This window comes from Falco punctatus (genome assembly GCF_963210335.1).
Source record: "Falco punctatus genome assembly, chromosome: 1".
NCBI classification, from domain to species: Eukaryota; Metazoa; Chordata; class Aves; order Falconiformes; family Falconidae; genus Falco; species Falco punctatus.
In genome coordinates, this window is record NC_137580.1 from 126460814 (window position 1) to 126479772 (window position 18959).

Genomic DNA, 18959 nt, shown 5'->3' on the forward strand with positions numbered 1-18959 from the left:
TGCACCCTGCTGTACCCATTGCATCCCACTGCATCATCCTGCTGCACCCCACTGCATCCTGCTGCATTCCACTGCACCCCATTGCATCCTGCTGCACCCCACTGCATTGCATTGCACCCTGCTGCACCTTGCTGTACCCCACTGCATCCTGCTACATGCCACTGCATGCCACCGCATCCCGCTACACCCCACCGCATCCCGCTGCATCCCACTGCATCTGGCATCCCCAGTCTCTCTCCGCTGCCATTACACTCCCATTTGATGTGGCTGGGCGTGGGGCTGGGGCAGGTGCCCCTGGGGCTGGAGCTGTGTCCTCGCTGCTGCCACCAGACCCCTGCCTGTCCCCACCCCGTGGGGCTGGCTGGGGTGGGGGATCAGTGGTGTGTGGCTTGCACACAGCGCCCCGCTGGGTGGGTGGCTGGCCTGGGCTGGCCCTGGGGGCAAGGGGTTACCTGAGTGATGCAGCAGTTCCTGCGGGCTGGGCACGCTGAGCTGCCCGGTCTCTTCCTGACCCCCGTGGCAAGGCTGGCTCTGCACCAGCGGTTTGGGTGGGAGTGCTGCAGAGCTGCGGTGGAAAGAGTCCCATGGGACCCCCATGGCTGGGGTGGGGGTGTTGTGATGGAGCCAGACGACGCTGTGCCAGGGGTCCTGGCCCTCCTGGGGTGGTGATGCCCTCCTCACTGACCCCAGCCTGGTGCCCGTGCTGGCATGGTGTGCAGGGCTCAGCCGTGGGGTGCTGATCTCCCAGCCCAGCAGTGCTGCCACCGTGCTGCATGCGCCCACCTGCACCCCCTGCTCAGCTCCGAGCACCCCAGCCTTGCCCCAGAGGCCATCACGGGGTGGGCGTCCAGGCAGGGGAGCGGCTCAGGGCTGGTGCCAGGCACCAAGGCCAGAGTGGGGCACAGTGCCAGTGCCAGGGGACCCTACTCCTGTGTGTGTGTGTGTGTGTGTGGGCAGAGCCTCAAGATGGGGTGCAGGATGTGGTGGGGTCTCCAGCTTCTTTTGAGAGCCCTGGGGTCCTTCAGACCGCATCAGCAGGCCCTGCTCCCTGTGCCCCCCTGTTCCTTGTGTCCTGGTGCTCTGGCAGCGGCTGCTGCAGGGCTGTTCGACCTGGTTTTGGGAGCGTTTGGCCTCTGCGATGATGCCGTGTTTCCCATCACCGTACTGAGCGCCTGCACTGTGGTTACGGCGAAGGGCAGTGCCTGCTTGCCTGAGCAGCCAGGCAGTGGCGGTGGGTTATGGTGGTGGTGGTGCCCCTGTGCCGGCGCCCAGCCCAGTCTGGGCTGGTCATGGCTCCCAGCTCACTGGTTGTGCAGGTGGGGAAACTGAGGCAGGACCAGCCAGACCTGGCCAGCCCCTCGGTTTGGAGAGTGGTTGGTTTGCAGGGCTCTGGTTCCCGAGCCGCGGCTGAGAGGCGGCTCAGCTGACAGGCCCCGTTGGAAGGGCTTCTGTCGCTGCGCTCTGCTCCCCGTCGACATTCAAAAGGCTCTTTTCAGTGAGTCATTTTCTCTTTTGCTGTCCCACTATCCAGGGAAAATGGTGACATTCGCGGTGCAAAGTGTGTTCACCATGGAAACCAGCTGAAAGGAGGGAGAACGCCACCCCCTGCTCCTCCCAGGTTCGGCTTTGCATCCACCAGCCTCAGAAGATGGCTCTGGAGCATTTTGCAAGCGCCAGGGAAGAGTCTGGTGTGGCCCGGGGTGTGCCATGGCGCACGGGGCCAGCACATCTGCTCACCGCTGTGCTGGGAGCCGGGGTGCTGTGGGAGCCGGGGTGCTCCATGCCCGCACTGCATGGTGCCGGGCAGTGCCTGGGCACAGGCTGCCGGCTTCTGCCAGGAAGGCAGGACCTTCCCCCAGACCCTCTATGCCCTTCAGGTGCCTCTCTCAAGGACACACGGGAGCTGGCAGTGCGGTGTTGAGCCCCAGCGCGGGGGGCAGCGTGGTCGGGGCGCAGGGCCGGTGGTGGGGCAATGCCTAGTGGTCCATGCGCAGGACCCACGTGTCTGCCGTGAGCATCCCCAAGGGGCTTGGCACTGTGCTCGGTGGACTGCGGAGAGACCGCGGCACTGGCTGGCGATTTGGGCCAGGAGATGGGGCTGAGTGGTGCTGTGGGTTAGGGCAGGGCACCCGTCCCGGCCCCGTATCCTGCAGGGAGGGCATGGCGCTGAGCACTGCGTGCGGCTCCTCGGCAAGGCCAGCTCTGCTGGCAGCACCATGGCCTTCCGGCTTCCTCCCACCACAATTGCGCCGGTTGTCTGGGCAGGCGCTGGGCAGAATAGTAATGTGGCAGCTGCAGCCGACGGCAGGCGCCTGGGGGGGACGGGCCCCCCGTGCTCCCAGCCGCTCCAAGGGGATGCAGCGTGGGCAGCGGGTGCTGGCACTCGGGGCGTGCTGGTGCCTGGAAGGTGTGGGGCACAGCTGTGTCCCTGTGCCAGGGGTCCGGGGCCCGTGTGGGGCCAGGGGCAGGAGTTGTGGTTTGCCCCGCTGGCACGCGGGATGGTGGGGGGCACAGGCAGAGCTGCCGCTGTTGGTGGGAGCAGGGTCTGCCCTGTGCCAGGGCAGGGCTCGCAGCACCGCTGGCAGGTCTCCGGCAGACCCTTCCCCTGGGGGATCTGTGTGGGCAGGACAGGTTAGGAGCTGGCTCTGCCTGGGCGCGGGGAACCAGCTTCCCATCCTCCCAGCTCCTGCAGGAGCAGCATCATCGGGCCTTGGGATGCCGCCTGGGCTGGGGCTACTGGTCCTGTTGCCGTACCCACCGGAGGGCAAACCCTGGGGCTGGGCAGGGGTGCCTGGGACCCCTGAGCTGGTGCAGCCCCCCTCCACGGGGTGTCATTACCACCCTGCATCTGTGGTGAGCGTACCCCCAACCCCCTCCATGCAGTCTTCCACTGAGGTCCTGCTGTGGCTCTGGGGCCCCCCCTGGCCCCCCCCCGTCCTGGCCATGAGCTGAGCCAGCGAATGGATCACAATGGTGCTGGGACCCCTGCACCTCCTGAGCACTCCCTACGAAAGCCCCCACCAGCCCCAGTGTGCCCTCATGACCCGTGACCCCCCTCCCGGGCAGGACCTCCCCGCACAGCCTCACCCTGCCCTGGTGCCCCCCAGCCCTGCCCTGAGCCCACACCCCTCCTGTCCCTGCAGACGGCACCCCCCTTAGTGAGCTCTCCTGGTCCTCCTCACTGGCCGTCGTGGCCGTCTCCTTCTCGGGGCTCTTCACCTTCATCTTCCTCATGTTGGCCTGCCTGTGCTGCAAGAAGGGGGACATCGGCTTCAAGGTGAGCTGGGGCCATGGGGGGCTTGTCTTGGGATGGGAGGGTCTTCTCCCCAGGAAGGACAGAGGTGCCCAGTGGCTCCTGGGGCCAGCCCCAGTCCCAGTGCAGGATGTAGCCCAGCTCAGGAGAGCACTGCGCAAGGAGAGCTCAGCACCCCTGCCTGCCAGGGTGCTGCCAGGGCTCGGCATTGCTGTGAGCCGTATCCTGACCCAGCCAGGATCCCCACTCAGCACAGAGCCTGGATGCTGCAGGGCTCGGTGTCACTGGAGGTCGTGTCCTGATCCAGCCAAGCTCCCTGCTCGGCAGAGCATGGACGTTGTGAGGGTCTTGTCCTGACCCAGCTGGGCTCCTGGCTTTGCAGAGCATGGACCTGCAGGGCTCAGCATCTTTGCAGGCCGTATCCTGACCCATCTGGGCTCCCAGCTCTGTGCGGGGCTAGGCCACGGCATGGTTAAGGGCTGTGGCAGTCCCACCCGCACACCCCCGGGGGTGGGAGGCACCCTGACCTCACAGGCACAGAATGTGCCGAGAAACAGTTTTTCCCTAATTGCTGGGATTTTTGTGGAGGCTTGTGGCGCCCGCGGGGGGAGGGGGTCAGGCAGGGGGGGAACACGCTGGGCCGTTGTGTAACTGTCCCACACCGGCTGGAGCACCTCACCATGCCGGAGGGGAACAATGAGCCCCCTCGTGCCCCCGCACGGGTTATATAGGGGCGCACAGCCGGGGCTGGCCACTGCCCGTGTCTGGTGGGCTGCAGTGCATGGCACCACTGGCGGGGTTGGCAGCACCATGAGGCAGGGCTGGTCGCGGGCAGGGCGAGATGCTCACCATCGCCTACCTGCTCGCCCAGGCAGCTTTCAGGGGCCGGGGGCTGGCCAGGCAGCGTAGCCAGGTAATGGGATGGGGCAGTGGGGAGGGGGTGCCTGCCCCAGGGCAATCCCCATGGCGGGGGTGGTGGGGGGTGTGTCTGCCGTTGGGGTACAGGCAGGGCTGCGTGCTGGGAGGGTGTGACTTGGGGGTCCCCATGCCAAGGGCTGTGCAGTGCACGGGTGACCCCAATGGGGCGGCGGGCGGCGAGGTTCTGTGGGGCAGGCTGTCGGCAGCGGGGAACCCGCAGGGTCAGTTGTCTCTGCTCGGTGTGTGCCCCCCCGCGCGCCCCCCGGCCCAGGAGTTTGAGAACGCCGAGGGGGATGACTACGTGACGGAGCTCTCGGCCCAGGGCTCGCCTGCCCCCCAGCATGGCCCCGAGGTCTACGTCCTGCCCCTCACCAAGGTCTCCCTGCCCATGGCCAAGCAGCCGGGGCGCTCAGGTAAGCCGGGGCAGGGGCAGGCATCGGTCCGTGCAGGACCCCTGTGAGCTGCAGCTGGAGGGGGGTCCTGCATCACCGGGCTGCGGGGTAGGGGCTGTGGGGTGGGGATGGTGGGTCGCCCCTGCTCCCCTCCTCCAGCAGAGCCCCGGCTCTGGCAGGAGCAGCTCCTGGGCAGGGGACAGGCACCGGCAGTCCCTGGGGAGTGCTGCCGCTGTCACACTGTGTCAGGGTCACTGGTGGCCTGTCCCCAGCCCTGTGCATGGCACCAGCCCAGGCAAACAGCGCAACCCCCGCTAGCATGGGACGGGGCACGGGTACCCTGAACTGTGACACCCACAAGCCCTGATCCCGTGTAAACAAGCCCATGAGTGGGAGAGGAATGTGGGGGGTGCCTGGCCGCATCCCCCTCCGGCTCAGCGTCACTGCCTGGCCCAGAGAATGTCAGCAGTGTGGCAGGGCTGCGCGGTGCGAGGTGGCATGGCACAGCCCAACAATGGCCCCATTGCTGCCCGCCCTTGGCACGGGTGCCTGAGGGGCAGGACCTGCGCCGGGGGCAGCCAGGAAGGGGCTAAATGCCAGAGCTTACGCTGGGCTCGGCTTTGCTCTCCCTGGTCCCTGGGGAGCAGAAGGGGCAGGGAGCCAGCTCATTTGGGGTCACCAGTGGCCCGTGTCCCCTGGCCGGCAGGAGGATGCCTGAACAGGAGGATGCCCTGGCTGCGGGTTGCCTGGGGATTTCTGCGGTGGGGGCTGCTCAGGAGCACCCCAGGGCAGTGCAAGGCCTGGCACCGGCTGGCACGGTGGGGACGCCACGGCTGGGCTGGGACCGGCGGGTCGTGCGGGCGGGCGGGCGGGCAGGAGGGCGCGCAGGCAGCTGGATGTGCTCTGTTACAGTGCAGCTCCTCAAGTCGGCGGACCTGGGGCGGCAGAGCCTGCTCTACCTGAAGGAGATCGGGCATGGCTGGTTCGGCAAGGTGAGCGGCAGGGACAGGGTCCCCCAGGGACACCCGGTGGGATGCTGGCTGTGGGGTTTGGGGTTCGGACAGAGGGGACGAGCCTGTCCCTCACCCCAGGTGTTCCTGGGGGAGGTGAACTCGGGCATCAGCAGCACTCAGGTGGTGGTGAAGGAGCTGAAGGCGAGCGCCAGCGTGCAGGACCAGATGCAGTTCCTGGAGGAAGCGCAGCCGTACAGGTACATCTGGGGTCACTCTCTTGTGCTGCTGCTGCACCGGGCACAGCCAGGAGTGGGGATGCTGTTGGATGGTGCCTGGTTCCCCCTGTGCCACGTCTGGCTGCCAAGCAGAGCCGGGGCTGGTCTGTGGAGGTGCCTGGCCACGCTCTCTGGGGAGCACGGCTCCATCTCAGCCCCATTGCTGTCTGCCTTGGGCTTGTCATGGTGGGCCAGGGGCTGTGCTGGGAGCCGCTGGCCACGGCATGGGGGCAGCGGGCTGCAGTGAGGTCATGGGCAGAACAGGGCCGGGGGGGGGGGGGGGGGCACTGAGCTGCTCCCTGCCCCAGCAAAGCTGAACAAATGTCCCTTTGTGGTGTGTCCCGGGGCGCTGGGACGTGCTGGTACCCGCTCCCGGCAGCCCCCGTGCTGGCCCCCGGCGCAGCAGCAGAGGAGGCAGGGAGATGGTTCCCTGGGGGCTGCCGCCGTCCCCCCGCCCCAGCCAGCGTGGTGCCGATGTGCCCCGTTGCTCTGCCCCGCACAGGGCCCTCCAGCACACCAACCTGCTGCAGTGCCTGGCCCAGTGCGCCGAGGTCACCCCGTACCTGCTGGTGATGGAGTTCTGCCCTCTGGTGAGTGCCGTGCGTGCCCTGTGTGCTGTCCTGCTCCCCACAGTACTGCGGAGGGGCTTGTAGGGCTGCAGGCAGGGCAGGATGGGGGGCATGGGTGCTCTGCCCTTCTGGGGACAGCTGAGCCCCTGGCGAGCCCAGCGCTGCAGAGGGTGATGGTGGCACTGCCCTGCAGGGTGACCTGAAGGGGTACCTGCGGAGCTGCCAGGGGGCTGAGGCCATGACCCCGGACCTGCTGACCCTGCAGAGGATGGCGTGCGAGGTGGCCTGCGGCGTGCTGCACCTGCACAGGAACAACTACATCCACAGGTAGGCTGGCCTGGCACCCCGGGGGGCTGGGCAGGAATCGGAGTGTCTGGACTTATGGGGTCTGCAGGATGCCAGTGTTCCCGCACCACCGCTGCTCCTCCTGCCCAACAATATCCTGGTGCTGAGTGAGTTGCAGACAGAGACTCCAGCATCAGTGATTTTGTTGAGGAGGGGGCGTGCTGCCACCGGGGGACGCCGGACCTTCCCCACCTGAGCCAGGCTCTGCAGGTGGGTCCCCACGAGATTGCCCAGTGCTGTGGCTGGGGGGATGTGGGGTGCCCAGCTGTGCCAGAGAGGGACTTTCCTACAGGCATCCCAACCTCAGTGGACCCTGCTGTTCCAGGGTCTCACGTGTGCCCCATCTGCGTGACCCCTCCAGGGCTGGAGCAGCCGCCCGGGAGCCCAGCCCCGTGCCAGGGCTCACGTTGCCCGGGGACAGCCGCTTTCTGCTTGGCTCAGCGCGTGACAGATGGGTGGATGGACGGAGGCGCAGCCGGAGCCGCGCAGGCATTCCTGCTGTGCATTTGGTGGCTGGGTATCGGCACGCCCAGTGTTTGGCAGTGAGACCACTGGCCCTGCCACTGTACAGCTGTCCCGCTCCCGCTGCCAGCCTGCCGGTCATGGTGCTGCCCGGGGGGTCCCAAGCACAGACCCTCAGCCTCCAGGTGGTGGGTGTCCCCCACCCCGACCCCTCCTGGTGGTGGTAACAGCACTGGGTTTGCTTGGCAGTGACTTGGCCCTGCGGAATTGCCTGCTCACCGCTGACCTGACCGTCAAGATTGGAGACTACGGGCTCTCACACTGCAAGTACAAAGTAAGGCTGGTTTGGGAGAGGAGGGGGCTGGGGGCTTCGCTGGGACCCCATGGCACCCACACATACACATGCACAGAGAGACGCGCTGCACTGAGCCCCGCAACCCCTGCCGCACACACAGTCCCCCTCCGCAGCTGCGCCGGGGCAGCCCCCTGGCCCCTGGGCTTTGCCGGGGCAGTGGGGGTGGGGGCTGCTGCCCTACAGACCACCCTGCCAGGGACTCTGTGCCCCAGGACCAGGCTGTACCCCAGGGCTGGCAGCTCCCGCTGAGCACAAAGCTGGGTTCGCTCCCCCCGAATGCCCTGTCCCCCTGCCCAGCGGAGTGCAATGCTGCTGGGGCTCCCTGCCACTGCCTGGGCTGGCCAGGACATGCCCCTCTGCCAGGGCCAGGGCCCTGCAGGCAGCTGCCAGCACATCAGCGTGGGGGGGCTGTCTGTCTGTCCCTGTCTGACCATCCCGCTTGTTCCTGGCTGCTCGCAACTCCCGGCAGGGCTGGGATTGCAGGGCTGGGGCTGGGGGGGCTCAGGGTGGGCAGCCAGGGGCAGCTGGCAGAGGGGAAGGAAGGATGCGCTGGGAGGCAGAAAGGAGAGGTGGGTGCCAGGAGGAGCGGAGCGAGTGGAGCACATGCCAGGGGGGATCGGGGAGCTGGGGTGCAGTGATGGGTGGCCGGGGAGGGCAGGGGGCGGAGGGGCAGGGGGCGGCTCTTGCTGTGGTGTGGCCAGTCCCTTACGTGTAGGTTTGACGTTCTCTTCTCGTACTGACCCTGCATACTTGGCAGGACGACTACTTTGTGACGGCCGACCAGCTGTGGGTGCCGCTGCGCTGGATCGCACCCGAGCTCATCGATGAAGTGCACGGCAACCTGCTCATCGTGGACCAGACCAAGTCCAGCAACGTCTGGTGAGTGGGGTCTGGGGGGGTACCGGGGGCTGTTGCCAGGCACGGCGTGGGCTGGTAGCCGGAGGGTGCAGGGGGAGGTGTCTGCCAGGAGTGCAGCCGCAGTGGGATGCATCAGGGTGGATTGTTTTTGGGGCTGCTGGCTGGTATCGAGGTGGGGTGTCCCCATCCCCCCCCCAGCATCCCCTGCCCTGCCCGCAGGTCGCTGGGTGTCACCATCTGGGAGCTGTTTGAGCTGGGCAGCCAGCCCTACGACCACTACTCCGATCGGCAAGTGCTTGCCTATGCCATCAAGGAGCAGCAGCTCAAGCTGCCCAAGCCCCAGCTGAAGCTCTCACTGTCGGAGCGCTGGTGAGGACCTGGGCCGGGCTGCGGCCACATCCTGCCCCCTCCCCTCTCCCAGTCCCCAGGTGGGCAGGGGGCTGGGGCTGACCCTCACCCCTCGCCACGCCAGGTACGAGGTGATGCAGTTCTGCTGGCTGCAGCCGGAGCAGCGCCCGACGGCAGAGGAGGTGCACCTCCTGCTCTCCTACCTCTGTGCCAAAGGGGCGACGGAAGTGGAGGAGGAGTTTGAGAAGCGCTGGAACTCCATGAAACCCAACGGCAGTGCCAGCGCCAGCCACCACGGCCCCGAGCTCTCCTCCTTCCCGCTGCTGGAGCAGTTCTCGGCCGATGGCTTCCCCTCAGATGGGGATGACATCCTGACTGTCATGGAGACCAGTCACGGCCTCAACTTCGAGTACAAGTGGGAGCACACCAAGACCGAGCACTTCCAGGCACCTCTGGGGTCCCTGAGCCCCAGCAGCGCCGCCCGGTACCACGACCTCTACTACCCGGCCACGACGGCGGGGCGCCTGAGCCTGGGGGTCTCGCCCTCCTGCTACGAGTGCAAGCCGCCGGGCTGCCCCAGCCTGCCGGCCCCCGGTGTGGTGCCCATCCTGGGTGCCCACAGCCCCTCGCTGGGCAGCGAGTACTACATCCGCATCGAGGGGCCTGGGGAGGGCGGCGCCGAGCTGGACTATGCCATGTGCGCCTACAGCCCTGCGGGTGAGCGGGGGTCCCTGCGCCCCCCGTCCTGCTGGAGAGCCCAGGGTGCCCAGAGCGGCAGCACGTACGACTCCGACAGCAGCCCCACCGTCTCCCTCAGCATGGAGCCGCTGCTGGGCCACGCGCCGGCGGCCGAGGGCTCCTGGGAGTGCGCCGAGTACTACCCCTACCCCTGTCCGGGGCAGGAGCCGCAGGGCTACGAGCCGTCCCCCAGCCACGGGGCCGAGGGGTACCTGCTGGAGCAGGAGCCCACCCAGCCGGGGAGCCAGAACTGGGCCATCCCCGCCTTCCAGCCCAGCATCTTCACCGACCCCCTGGGCGTCTCCCCGTCCGTGAACTGCACCTACAGCCCCCGGGAGTACAGGGAGCCGCGGGCACCCCTGCCGGGCGGGCGGCTGCTGGGGCAGAGCGGGGCCCGGCCGGACAGCGTGGCGCTGGAGCTGGGCGAGGACAGCCCCCCCGGTGCCCCCCGCCCGCAGGGTGCGAGCCCCCTGGTCCAGCGGCAGCCCTGGGCCTCCAACAGCTCCTCCAACAACAACATTGGCAGTGGCAGCCCCGCGTCCCGCGAGCCCCCGGCTGGCGACAGCTGGTGCTACCGCCGTATGATCACCTTCCGGGGGCTGATGGCCAAGCCGCTGGGCACCGTGCCACGCGGCCAGCCCCAGCTCGGGGGGTCCCCGCCGGGCCGCGACTTCCGCCGCCCGCGGCAGGGTCAGCCCCCCGGCACCGCCGGCGGCTCCTCCTCTCCGTGCCGCTCGCCCTCCCCGCGGCGTCAGGCCTGGCACAGCCGTGACTCATCAGCCTCGGGCCGCTCGCAGGCAGCAGCGCTGGCTGCCAGCCCCGGCACGCCGTGGGGCCCCGGCACGGCCCTGCCAGCTCCGGCAGGGGCCCAGCACGATGCCCACCCGGATGAGAGCGTGGAGGGGAGCAGCCCTGCGTGCAGCCCCCTGCCCCACGCCGTGGCTGCAGTGGGGCTGGGGGAGGCCACCCCCGTGGCTGGCACCACCGTGACGAACGCCGGATCCCCCACAGAGCCTGGCACAGACAGCACCCAGCCTGCACCGGAGACCGCCGAGGCACCCACGCCGGCGCCCGGGGAGGCTGCCACTGACAGTGGCACATGCGCTGCCAGCAACGCGGACCCGACACCAGACAAGACGTTCTCCAGCTCTAGCTTCCCCGGCGCCGACGAGGGGAGCGATGAGGACACAGCTGAGCTGACCTCTGGCGTCTTCACTGACTTCTCCGGGGAGCGGGTGGAGGCGGCCCCAGTGTTGAAGTCCCTGCAGAAGCAGGTGGGGACGCCAGACTCCCTGGAGTCGCTGGACATCCCCTCCACAGCCAGCTCCTGCGAGGTCTGCAGCCCCACCGCCTTTGCGCCCGCCGGCCAGCCCAAGGCCCTTGACAGTGGCTATGACACTGAGAACAACGAGTCCCCTGAGTTTGTCCTCAAAGAGCCCCATGAGTCCCGAGAGCCAGAGGCCTTCAGCCAGCTGGGGAAGCCACCCCCGGGGCTACCGGGGGGCGAGGGCTTGGCCCCCGAAACGCAGCTCTCCACCTCCTTGGGGGCTGAGCTGCACAGCCTCGTTGAGAAGAACCCCTACCGCGACTCTGCCTACTTCTCCGACTACGACACTGAGGCCGAGCGCGGCCCCAAGGACGAGGAGGACAGTGATGGGTCCCAGACCCCAGAGGCAGAGGAGGTTTCCCGGTCCCCTGCGCAGGACCTAGGGCGAGGCCCCATGCTGGGAGAGGACCCACTGCACCCCCCGGGAGCACCCAGCAGCCCCCCAGCAGCGCCTGGCCTCGAGGTGGCAGTGGATGTGCCGGCAGCGGGGGTTTTGGTGGGGGACTGGCAGGGTGCAGAGGCGGGGAGCACCCCGGCCACCCCCGCGGGGCAGGTGCCTGGCACCGAGCAGCGACCCGCTGGCACGGGGCTGGTGCCGGGCAGCTCTGCGCGCCCCAGTGGGGACGTCTGTCCCCCGGGCTCTGTGCCACCCAAGGCTTTCTTCTTGACCCCGGTGCTGGCGAGCCCTGGGGAGCTGGTGTCCATCCGAGGGACCCACATGCCCGAGGGCCCCCCTGGACTTGGGGGAGCCGTGGCTCGGGGTGAACAGACTGTGCCCTCCGCGCCGGGGCTGCCCCTGGAGGGGACTGGGGTGGGCGATGCACCAGGGGGTCCCAGCACACTGCTACGGGGGGGTGACTTTCCCCCCGGCCTCTCCCCACTCCTGTCTGCCCGGGAGCCACGGCCGGCTGCCCCCGAGTGCTGTGAGGAGCCGGAGGAGGAGGAGGAGGACACGGAGGATAGTGACGAGTCAGACGAGGAGCTGCGCTGCTACAACATCCAGGAGCAAAGCGAGGAGAGCGAGGAGGAGCCGGCGGCCGTGCCCATCGTGGTGGCCGAAAGCCAGAGCAGCAGGAACCTGCGCAGCCTTCTCAAGATGCCCAGCCTGCTCTCCGAGTCCTTCTGCGAGGACCTGGAGCGCAAGAAGAAGGCCGTCTCCTTCTACGATGATGTTACCATCTACCTCTTCGACCAGGTGGGTGACCGTGGGGTGGGCAGACCTGGGCGCTGGGCACAGCCCCGCTGCCTTGTCGGATGCCATCCTTGTGCACAGGGACCGGTGGTGGGAGCCACCCCCAGGTGTGCCACCAGTGAGGGTCCCTTTCTGCCCATCTCCCCTTGTGCAGGAAAGCCCCACGCGGGAGCTGGCTGAGCAGAGCTTCCCGGAGCCCCCCCCGCCTTTGGGGCAGCCCCCCGCCGGCAGCAGCCCCCCCAGCCCAGCAGACAGGCTGAGCACCTCGGATGACTCCTCAGACGGCAATGCCTCGGAAGAGAGTGAGGGGCTGGGGGGTTATGGGGGGGTGGCAGGCCGGGCTGTGGCAACCCTCGCAGTGGGCTTAGCTCCCTCGCTCTGTGTCGCAGGTGGTGGCTTCGAGTGGGATGACGACTTTCCGCTCATGCCGGTGAAGCCGTCCCTGATGGCCTCACTGACGGGGACATCGACAGAGCCCGACGCGGCTGTACCTGAGCTGCCCACCCTGCCCGCACTGGTGCCGGCGCAGAAACAGGTGCTGCCCATCCAGTTCTCCCGGTTCACGGTCTCGCCTGCCCCGGTGTCCCGGTTCTCCATCACCCACGTCTCTGACTCTGACATGGACTCCATAGGAGGTGAGTCCCCCTGGCGTGCTGCTGGGTGGGCGGCTGGGACCCCCTGCCACCCTCAGCACTCCGGAAAGCTGCTGTCCCTCAGTGCCAGCCGTGGTGGGAGCCAGCAGCATGTGGGATGCTCCATGGGGATGGGTGTCCCACGGGAGCGCTGGGACCCACTCATGCTGCTTCTCCGCTCATTGCAGGCAGCAGCGAAGACGGCGACCGGGAGTGAGCCAGCCGGGATGCCGGCCAGGCAGTGCCCCGGCACTGGCACCAGTGCAGGATGGCGGGACCGGGCGCGGGGTCTGGCTGTGGGCTCCCAGACCGCGCTCTGGATTTTTTTTAGGCAGATTTTATCGGAAGGAGCTCGTTTGCTGCTGCGAGTGGGAGCGGGGCCGGCAGGGCCCAGGGCCAGGCGGTGGGTGACAGCTGTGCGTGTGTGTGTGCGCGCGTGTGTGTGTGTGTGCGTGTGTATAAATAGACACACATATATATATATATACATATATATATATATATATATATAAAAATTATAGCATTTAAAGGGTAGTGCCCTGACCTTGCTAACATTTGCCGAGTGTCCCCCCCAGTGAAGTCTTCCCCCTTGGCTTCTTGCCCACGTGTGCTCCCCGAGGCAGTGTTTGTCCCCACACCCCCGTGCCGCCCCTCCTCTGTGCCGTGCACTTGGTCTTGCACCTCGTGGTGGCTTGGCCGCCCCACGGCGTTTGACAGCAAGGGGCTGCCGGCTGCTGCCACTGCTTGATGTTGCCTCGAGTGCACCCGCTCCTGTGCCGGGGCTGCTGCTGACTCTCGTGCCCCCTGTGCCCAGGGTGGGCAGCGTGGCTTGGGGGGGCGCTGGGGAGCTCCCCCTTCCCTTGCATTTTGGGGAGCAGTCTTGGCCCGGTGAGGGACCCTGAGGGCTGGCGGGACCCTTGCCCTGCTGCAGTGGGGAGCAGCACGAGGAGGGCTGGTGGGGGGGTGGTCCCAGCTGCCACCCACATGGGGTGGACCCCCGGGACCCACCTATTTTTGTATTTAAAGAAAAAGGATAAAAAAAATCCAAACCCACCCTAAAAACAAAACTTGCTGTTGACTGAACCCACAGTGATGCGATTTTAAGTTAGTGCTGCCAAAGAGACATAACGAGGCGGGGGGGGGTGGGTGGGGGGGGGTGGGGTGGGGAGGTGGTGGGCTCTTGCAGTTCTTTGTTCCATTTTTTTGTTTGTTTGTTTTGTTTTGGGTTTGTTGTTTTTTTTTTTTATTATTCATTTGAGGCTTAGGATAATTGTGCAATTCCAGCTTCCAGAAGGAAATGGAAGTAAAGCGGAGCTGAGCGAAACCTTGAAATCAGGGCTGGTTCCTTTGGGGTCTATAGACCAAACCCTGAGGTGAGAAATGCCCCCCCACCCCCACCCTCCGCCCCATCCCCTGCAGCCCCCCTGGCTCCCACCACCCCCCATGCACATGGGGTGAGGGCACATGTGCTCGTGCACGGACACACACGTGCACCTACGTGGCATGGGGCAGGTGCTGGGGCCGGGGGGTTTCTGCTCCACACCAGGGCCCAGTGCCGTGGGACGAGCCTGTCCCTGGCTCAGCACATCTCCGGCACCACAGCGCTGCTCGGGGCCCAGCCTGGTGCTGGGTGCTGGCAGCACCGCGCTTGCCCACCCTTTGCCCACCTTCATGGGCAGCCCAGCCTGGAGCAGGGTCCCCAGCTGGGGCCCTCTTGGTGGGCAGAATGCTGCTGTAGGGGCCCAGGGGGCTGTGCCTCCCACCCCCACCCCACTCCCAGGGGACAGCCAGGGTCCAGGTGGGACCCCAGTTTCAGCCCCAAAATCCAGGGCAGCTGTGCCTGACCCATACCATCCTCACCCCCCCACCCCCACCCCCTCCCCCCCGCCAGTTGGCAAGCCACTGATGACAATTACTGTTTTATTTAAGTGATTTATTTAAGCTCTAACCTGGCTTGTAACCACCTGCTCCCCCCACCCCCCCAGCCCCACGCTGGCCGGTGACATGGGGTGCAGCACCCATTGCTGGTGCTGGGGTGCTGCTGGGCAGGAGTGGGATGCACCCAGGGGGGTGCCCTTCCCACAGCTCCCCCCCGCCCTGTGCCCGCCCCTCCCCGCCCCCCTGGCTGCATTGCGGGGGGCTTGCTCTGCATTGTGGGGTGGGGGGAGAGTTTGCTCGACCCCCCTCTCCAGGCGCCCACCTTGCACCCAGGGCGGTGGGGTGCTTGTCCTGCCCCCCGCCCAGACCCCAGCAGCCCAGGTTTGGTCTATGGTGCCGCAGGTCCCTGCCTCTGGATGGCAGCATGAGGACAGAGCTGTGTCTTGGATATTTTTTTTAATAGAAAGGCTATTATTACATTGTCTATTTTATCAATACGGGTCATAACTGCTGTATTTTTTATCAGTGCTGATTTCCATACAGCTCCCAGCATGTGTGTCAAATATCATCGGGCCAATAATAAAGTTTTTAAAATATCTTCAGCCGTTTCCTGCGCAGATCATTGCCTGGCACGCAGGGATGCTGCGCATCAGCCCGGGGCTGCTTGGGATGGAGACCAGCGATGCTCCAGGGCCAGGCGGATGCCTCTGGCCAAGGAAAACACTGGGGGTGGGAAGGGGGTAGGGGGGGATTTTATTGCTCATAAATTACTTTTTCTCACAAAAAAATTATTTCAGGTTACATCTTGCAGGTGCCACCAAGCCAGGAGGTGCAGCGAAGCCCCGGGGGCTGGCTGGAGCCCAGGGGGTTTTGCCCGGGGGGTCCCGGGGGGGCTGGAAGAGGACAACGCTGGTCCAGTGACCAAGGGGACCCCCGGCCTGCCCCCTGCCCCACCCTGGACTGTGATCCCCCAGCTCTCTCCCACCTGCTGCCCTGCTCCCCAGCAGAGCCCTTCCCCTTGCCCCCTGCCCCATCTGCTTCCCCCCTTCCCCTTATCTGCTCCAGCCCCGGGAGAGGAAGAAGCTGCGCGTCAACCAGCGAACCCAGCCCTCGTGTGCAGCCAGAGCCCCGGCGGCCGCTGGAGAAGCTGCTGTCCTGCAGCGGAGCTGCCAAAAAGCCATCGGAGGGGACACGGCAGCGATGAGCCACCGCGTCTGACTGGGGAAGAGCCCCGGCTGCATGGAATCCCACAGGCAGCGACCCCCGCGCCTGGGCTCTCTGGGCTCCGCAAAGCACCGGCCCGCAGTGCACTAGCCATTAAAAAGTGCAAAATGACAAATATAACGGAAAAGGCAAAAACCTCTGAGGGCATTGCCCCCCGCCCCGTGCTCCTGTGCTGCCTGGCACACCACCGCCCACCCGCAGGAGACACGGTTCCTGCCTGGAAACCCCCCTTCTCCCTGGCTCTGGCAAGGGTGCGACCCCCGGCGCGCGGGCTCGGCTCGGGGCGAGCAGCAGCTGGGAGCTGCGGGAACAGCCCAGGAGCCAGCTTGCTCGTGGGCACGCACCCCAGCAATAAGCTTAGCAAGTATATATATATATATATATATATATTTATCTACATCTATCTCTTTCTCATGCAGCCCTAGTAATTAGAGGAAGAGCAAAGAGCCAAGCAAAGGTCTGGATGGGAGAGCCTGTCCGAGGGGAGCAGGGTGCCCCTTCTGCCGGGAACCCCACAGCCCCAGGCACCCCAAGGCACACTTAAACGGAGCCCTCACCTCCACAAGTATTTTTTTTCCTAGCTTATATTTTACAGCAGTACCGTAACACCCTACCATATACAGAGACCTGGTGGTGCAGGGCCTCTGGGACCAGTGCTGGCCCCATCCTGGCGGGGGCTGCGGTGCTGGCATCCCGCCGCCAGCATCCCACTGCTTCCCAGCCCGGGGTGGGCAAGTAGAGCACGGGGTGGGCAGCCGGGGTCTTGCAGGAGCCTGGGAGCTGCCTACAGCTCCCACCACCCCCTTGGCTTGCATGGGGGATCCCAGCTACCCCGCCCATCCCAGGGGTCCCTCCTGACCGGGCAGAGGGAGCAGGGGGACCGTCTCCCCGCTGCCATTGCCACTCCACCCCACGCGAGCCCGAAGCACAGCTCACCCTGGGACTGAGGCCGTTTTCCCAGCTGTGGTGAGCTGCTGCCAAGCCTAGAAGCAACCCCGGCTGGGGGACACGCTGCCATGGCGCCAGTTCTGCGCAGGCAAAGGACAGGCTACGTGGCAGCGGTGGAACCCTCTGCCACCGAGACGAACAAGCTGGGTCTAGAGAAGCAAGAACTAGGGCACTAGGTTTAGCCTTTGGCTTTCAAAGCAGCAGGATTAAATAAACGCCGCCTAAAAATGAAGTCCTGGAAAGCCGGACATGCAGTGGTGAGGAGGTGGCAGCAAGTGCCACGCGGCACGGCGGGCGCCAGCGCTCCCGGATCAGCTGATGAGCGGAGCCGAGCGGTCGTTCGTCACTGTTGGCTTCAGCTGGACGTTGGCAAAGGGGTTTCTGCAGAGAAAGAGGAAGACGGAGTTTAGCAGGAGGGATGGTGGCAGTAGGGGCCTGTGAGGACGGGGCACCGGCGCAGTGAGCGTCAACCTGCTGAGACCCCAAAAAGCTTTTGCTGCAGAGCCCAGGCGGCTCGGTTCGCTGCAGCAGCTGTGCGGGGTGTCCCTCGGGGGTCAGCCCAAGCCCCAGTGGGGCCATCAGCCAGCCCAGGGCCACCAGCCCTGACCCCCCTCGGTCCAGCAGCATTTGGGAAGGGATTAAGCTGGAGATGCTCTGCCCTGCGGAGCCTTGGGCCAAGCTGGCCCCGCTTTTCTGCCTCTCTCCCAGTTAAACCCATGGTGGATGTAAGAGATGAGCTGGCAAGGGTGCCGCATATGGGATGTTCTCCTCCATCGCTCTGCAGCAGGCCCAAAACTGGGGCTGCCAAGGGGGCTCAGGGCTCGAGAAGCTGCTCCAGCCCCCCCTGGCTGGGCTTAAGTGGGAGCCCCCTGACATCAGCACCGTGCCACTGTGGGAGCAGGTGGCTATGGCTCCCTGCTCCCTGCCTGCCATGGGCTGCATGGGGACCCCCCAGCCAAGCTGTGCCAGCTGAGCAGCCTGTGAAGCAGCCAAATATCTGGGGCGGCAGAGCCCGGGAGCGCCAGGTGAGCCGGCTGCACTGGAGCTCGGCAGGGCCACGAGAGCCAGCACAGCCTAGCTCCCGGCAGCCCACCCCCCTGAGGGATTACCTACCTGGGGCATCCCCAGTGCCATTCCAGTGCCCCCAGCACCCACTGGCTATGGCAGCGTGCTCCGTGTTCAGCCCATGGCTGCACACAGTGTCTGCAAATTGCACAGGTCCCACGGCTGGGACAAGGGCTGCTGTGTGGGGTGCTGTGACATGGGGAGCACTCTTACCTGCCCTGAGGAGGTCCCCTCTGTCCCCTCCTGGCAGGACGGGCAGGATTTAACTCCCAGAGGATGCAGGCAGCTATGGGGGTACCACTGACTGCCTGTGGTGCACAGTCACCCTGTGCTGTCTGCAGCCATCAGGTCCAAACCTGCACCAGGCACAGTGGCCAAGGGAGCCACGGAGCACCCCTGCAGCCCCCTGCCCCCCTGCAGCCCCCGCCTCTCCTGCCTGCAGGCAGACAGCCCTCCCCTGCCTGGCTGGCCCCAGCCCTCCCTGGGGAGCTGCACAAACCCTCTCCTTCCTGCAGCGGTGGCAATGGTGGTGTGCCTGCACCGGCGAGCCCTGCTCGGCCCCCAGCACTGCCACAGCCGGGTCCCACGGCCGACAGGTCTCCCCCATGGGGCACAGCCCTGCTGTCCCCAGAGACGGGCGCAGGCGAAGCGTTAGCCACACAAACAGGACCGTGGGGTTAAGCCACATCAGGAGCGGCCATGGTTACTGGTGACCTCCGCCTGGACCCAGGCAGCTTTGGGACATCCCCAACCACCTCCTGTGGGGCAGGGGACAAGGCCTGGTCCCCGCAGGCCCCCTGGAAGGGTGCTCGCTGCCTCCCCCCCCCCATCATCCCTCGCCTCTCCACATGTGCTTTTGCTTTCCTCAGAAGATAAATGGCTTTTGCTTAAAAATAGGGTAATTAATTTCCCACCTAATTAATGCAGATTCTTAGATCACTTTCCCCCCCCAGGATGCCAAAATAGATTCTCAGGACTGGAGGGAGAGGAAAGGTTGCTTTGATGAGTCACCAGGGGTTATTATTTAACTATTTTTGTTCTGGCAGACAAGAGCCATTGGGATGGGAGCTCGCAGCATTGGCAGCCACAGGGAAAACAAGCTCACGAATCAAAGAGAAACAGGAAAGGGGCTCTCCTGGGCTCTGCAATGCCAGCGAGGTGGGTCTCGGCTCCTGGGAAAGCTCCTCCATCCCTGCCCTGGGGCCACAGCCGGGGTCGGGACCAGGA

General features: G+C 66.0%; 2 protein-coding genes across 14 annotated transcripts in view; one reads left to right on the forward strand and one right to left on the reverse strand.

Annotated features, from left to right (window-relative positions):
* The window catches only part of AATK (apoptosis associated tyrosine kinase), a 27812-nt gene extending 12397 nt beyond the window's left edge, over positions 1-15415 (forward strand). For 2 of the 11 annotated variants that reach the window (XM_080374958.1, XM_080374963.1), the window contains exons 2-15: positions 3144-3277; positions 4392-4584; positions 5476-5555; positions 5655-5773; positions 6294-6381; positions 6554-6687; positions 7417-7501; positions 8280-8401; positions 8600-8749; positions 8853-11988; positions 12140-12287; positions 12375-12620; positions 12806-13020; positions 13902-15097. In XM_080374958.1, the coding sequence (XP_080231084.1) occupies positions 3144-3277; positions 4392-4584; positions 5476-5555; positions 5655-5773; positions 6294-6381; positions 6554-6687; positions 7417-7501; positions 8280-8401; positions 8600-8749; positions 8853-11988; positions 12140-12287; positions 12375-12620; positions 12806-12834 (4664 nt within the window). In that variant the 3' untranslated portion in view covers positions 12835-13020; positions 13902-15097. The other 9 variants (XM_080374962.1, XM_080374965.1, XM_080374964.1 and 6 more) reach the window with 7 other exon arrangements.
* BAIAP2 (BAR/IMD domain containing adaptor protein 2) overlaps positions 14935-18959 on the reverse strand; it is a 48569-nt gene continuing 44544 nt past the window's right edge. For all 3 annotated transcript variants that reach the window (XM_080375164.1, XM_080375167.1, XM_080375168.1), the window contains one exon: positions 14935-17048. In XM_080375164.1, coding sequence (XP_080231290.1) covers positions 16979-17048 — 70 coding nt within the window. In that variant the 3' untranslated portion in view covers positions 14935-16978. The remainder of the gene's footprint in view (positions 17049-18959) is intronic.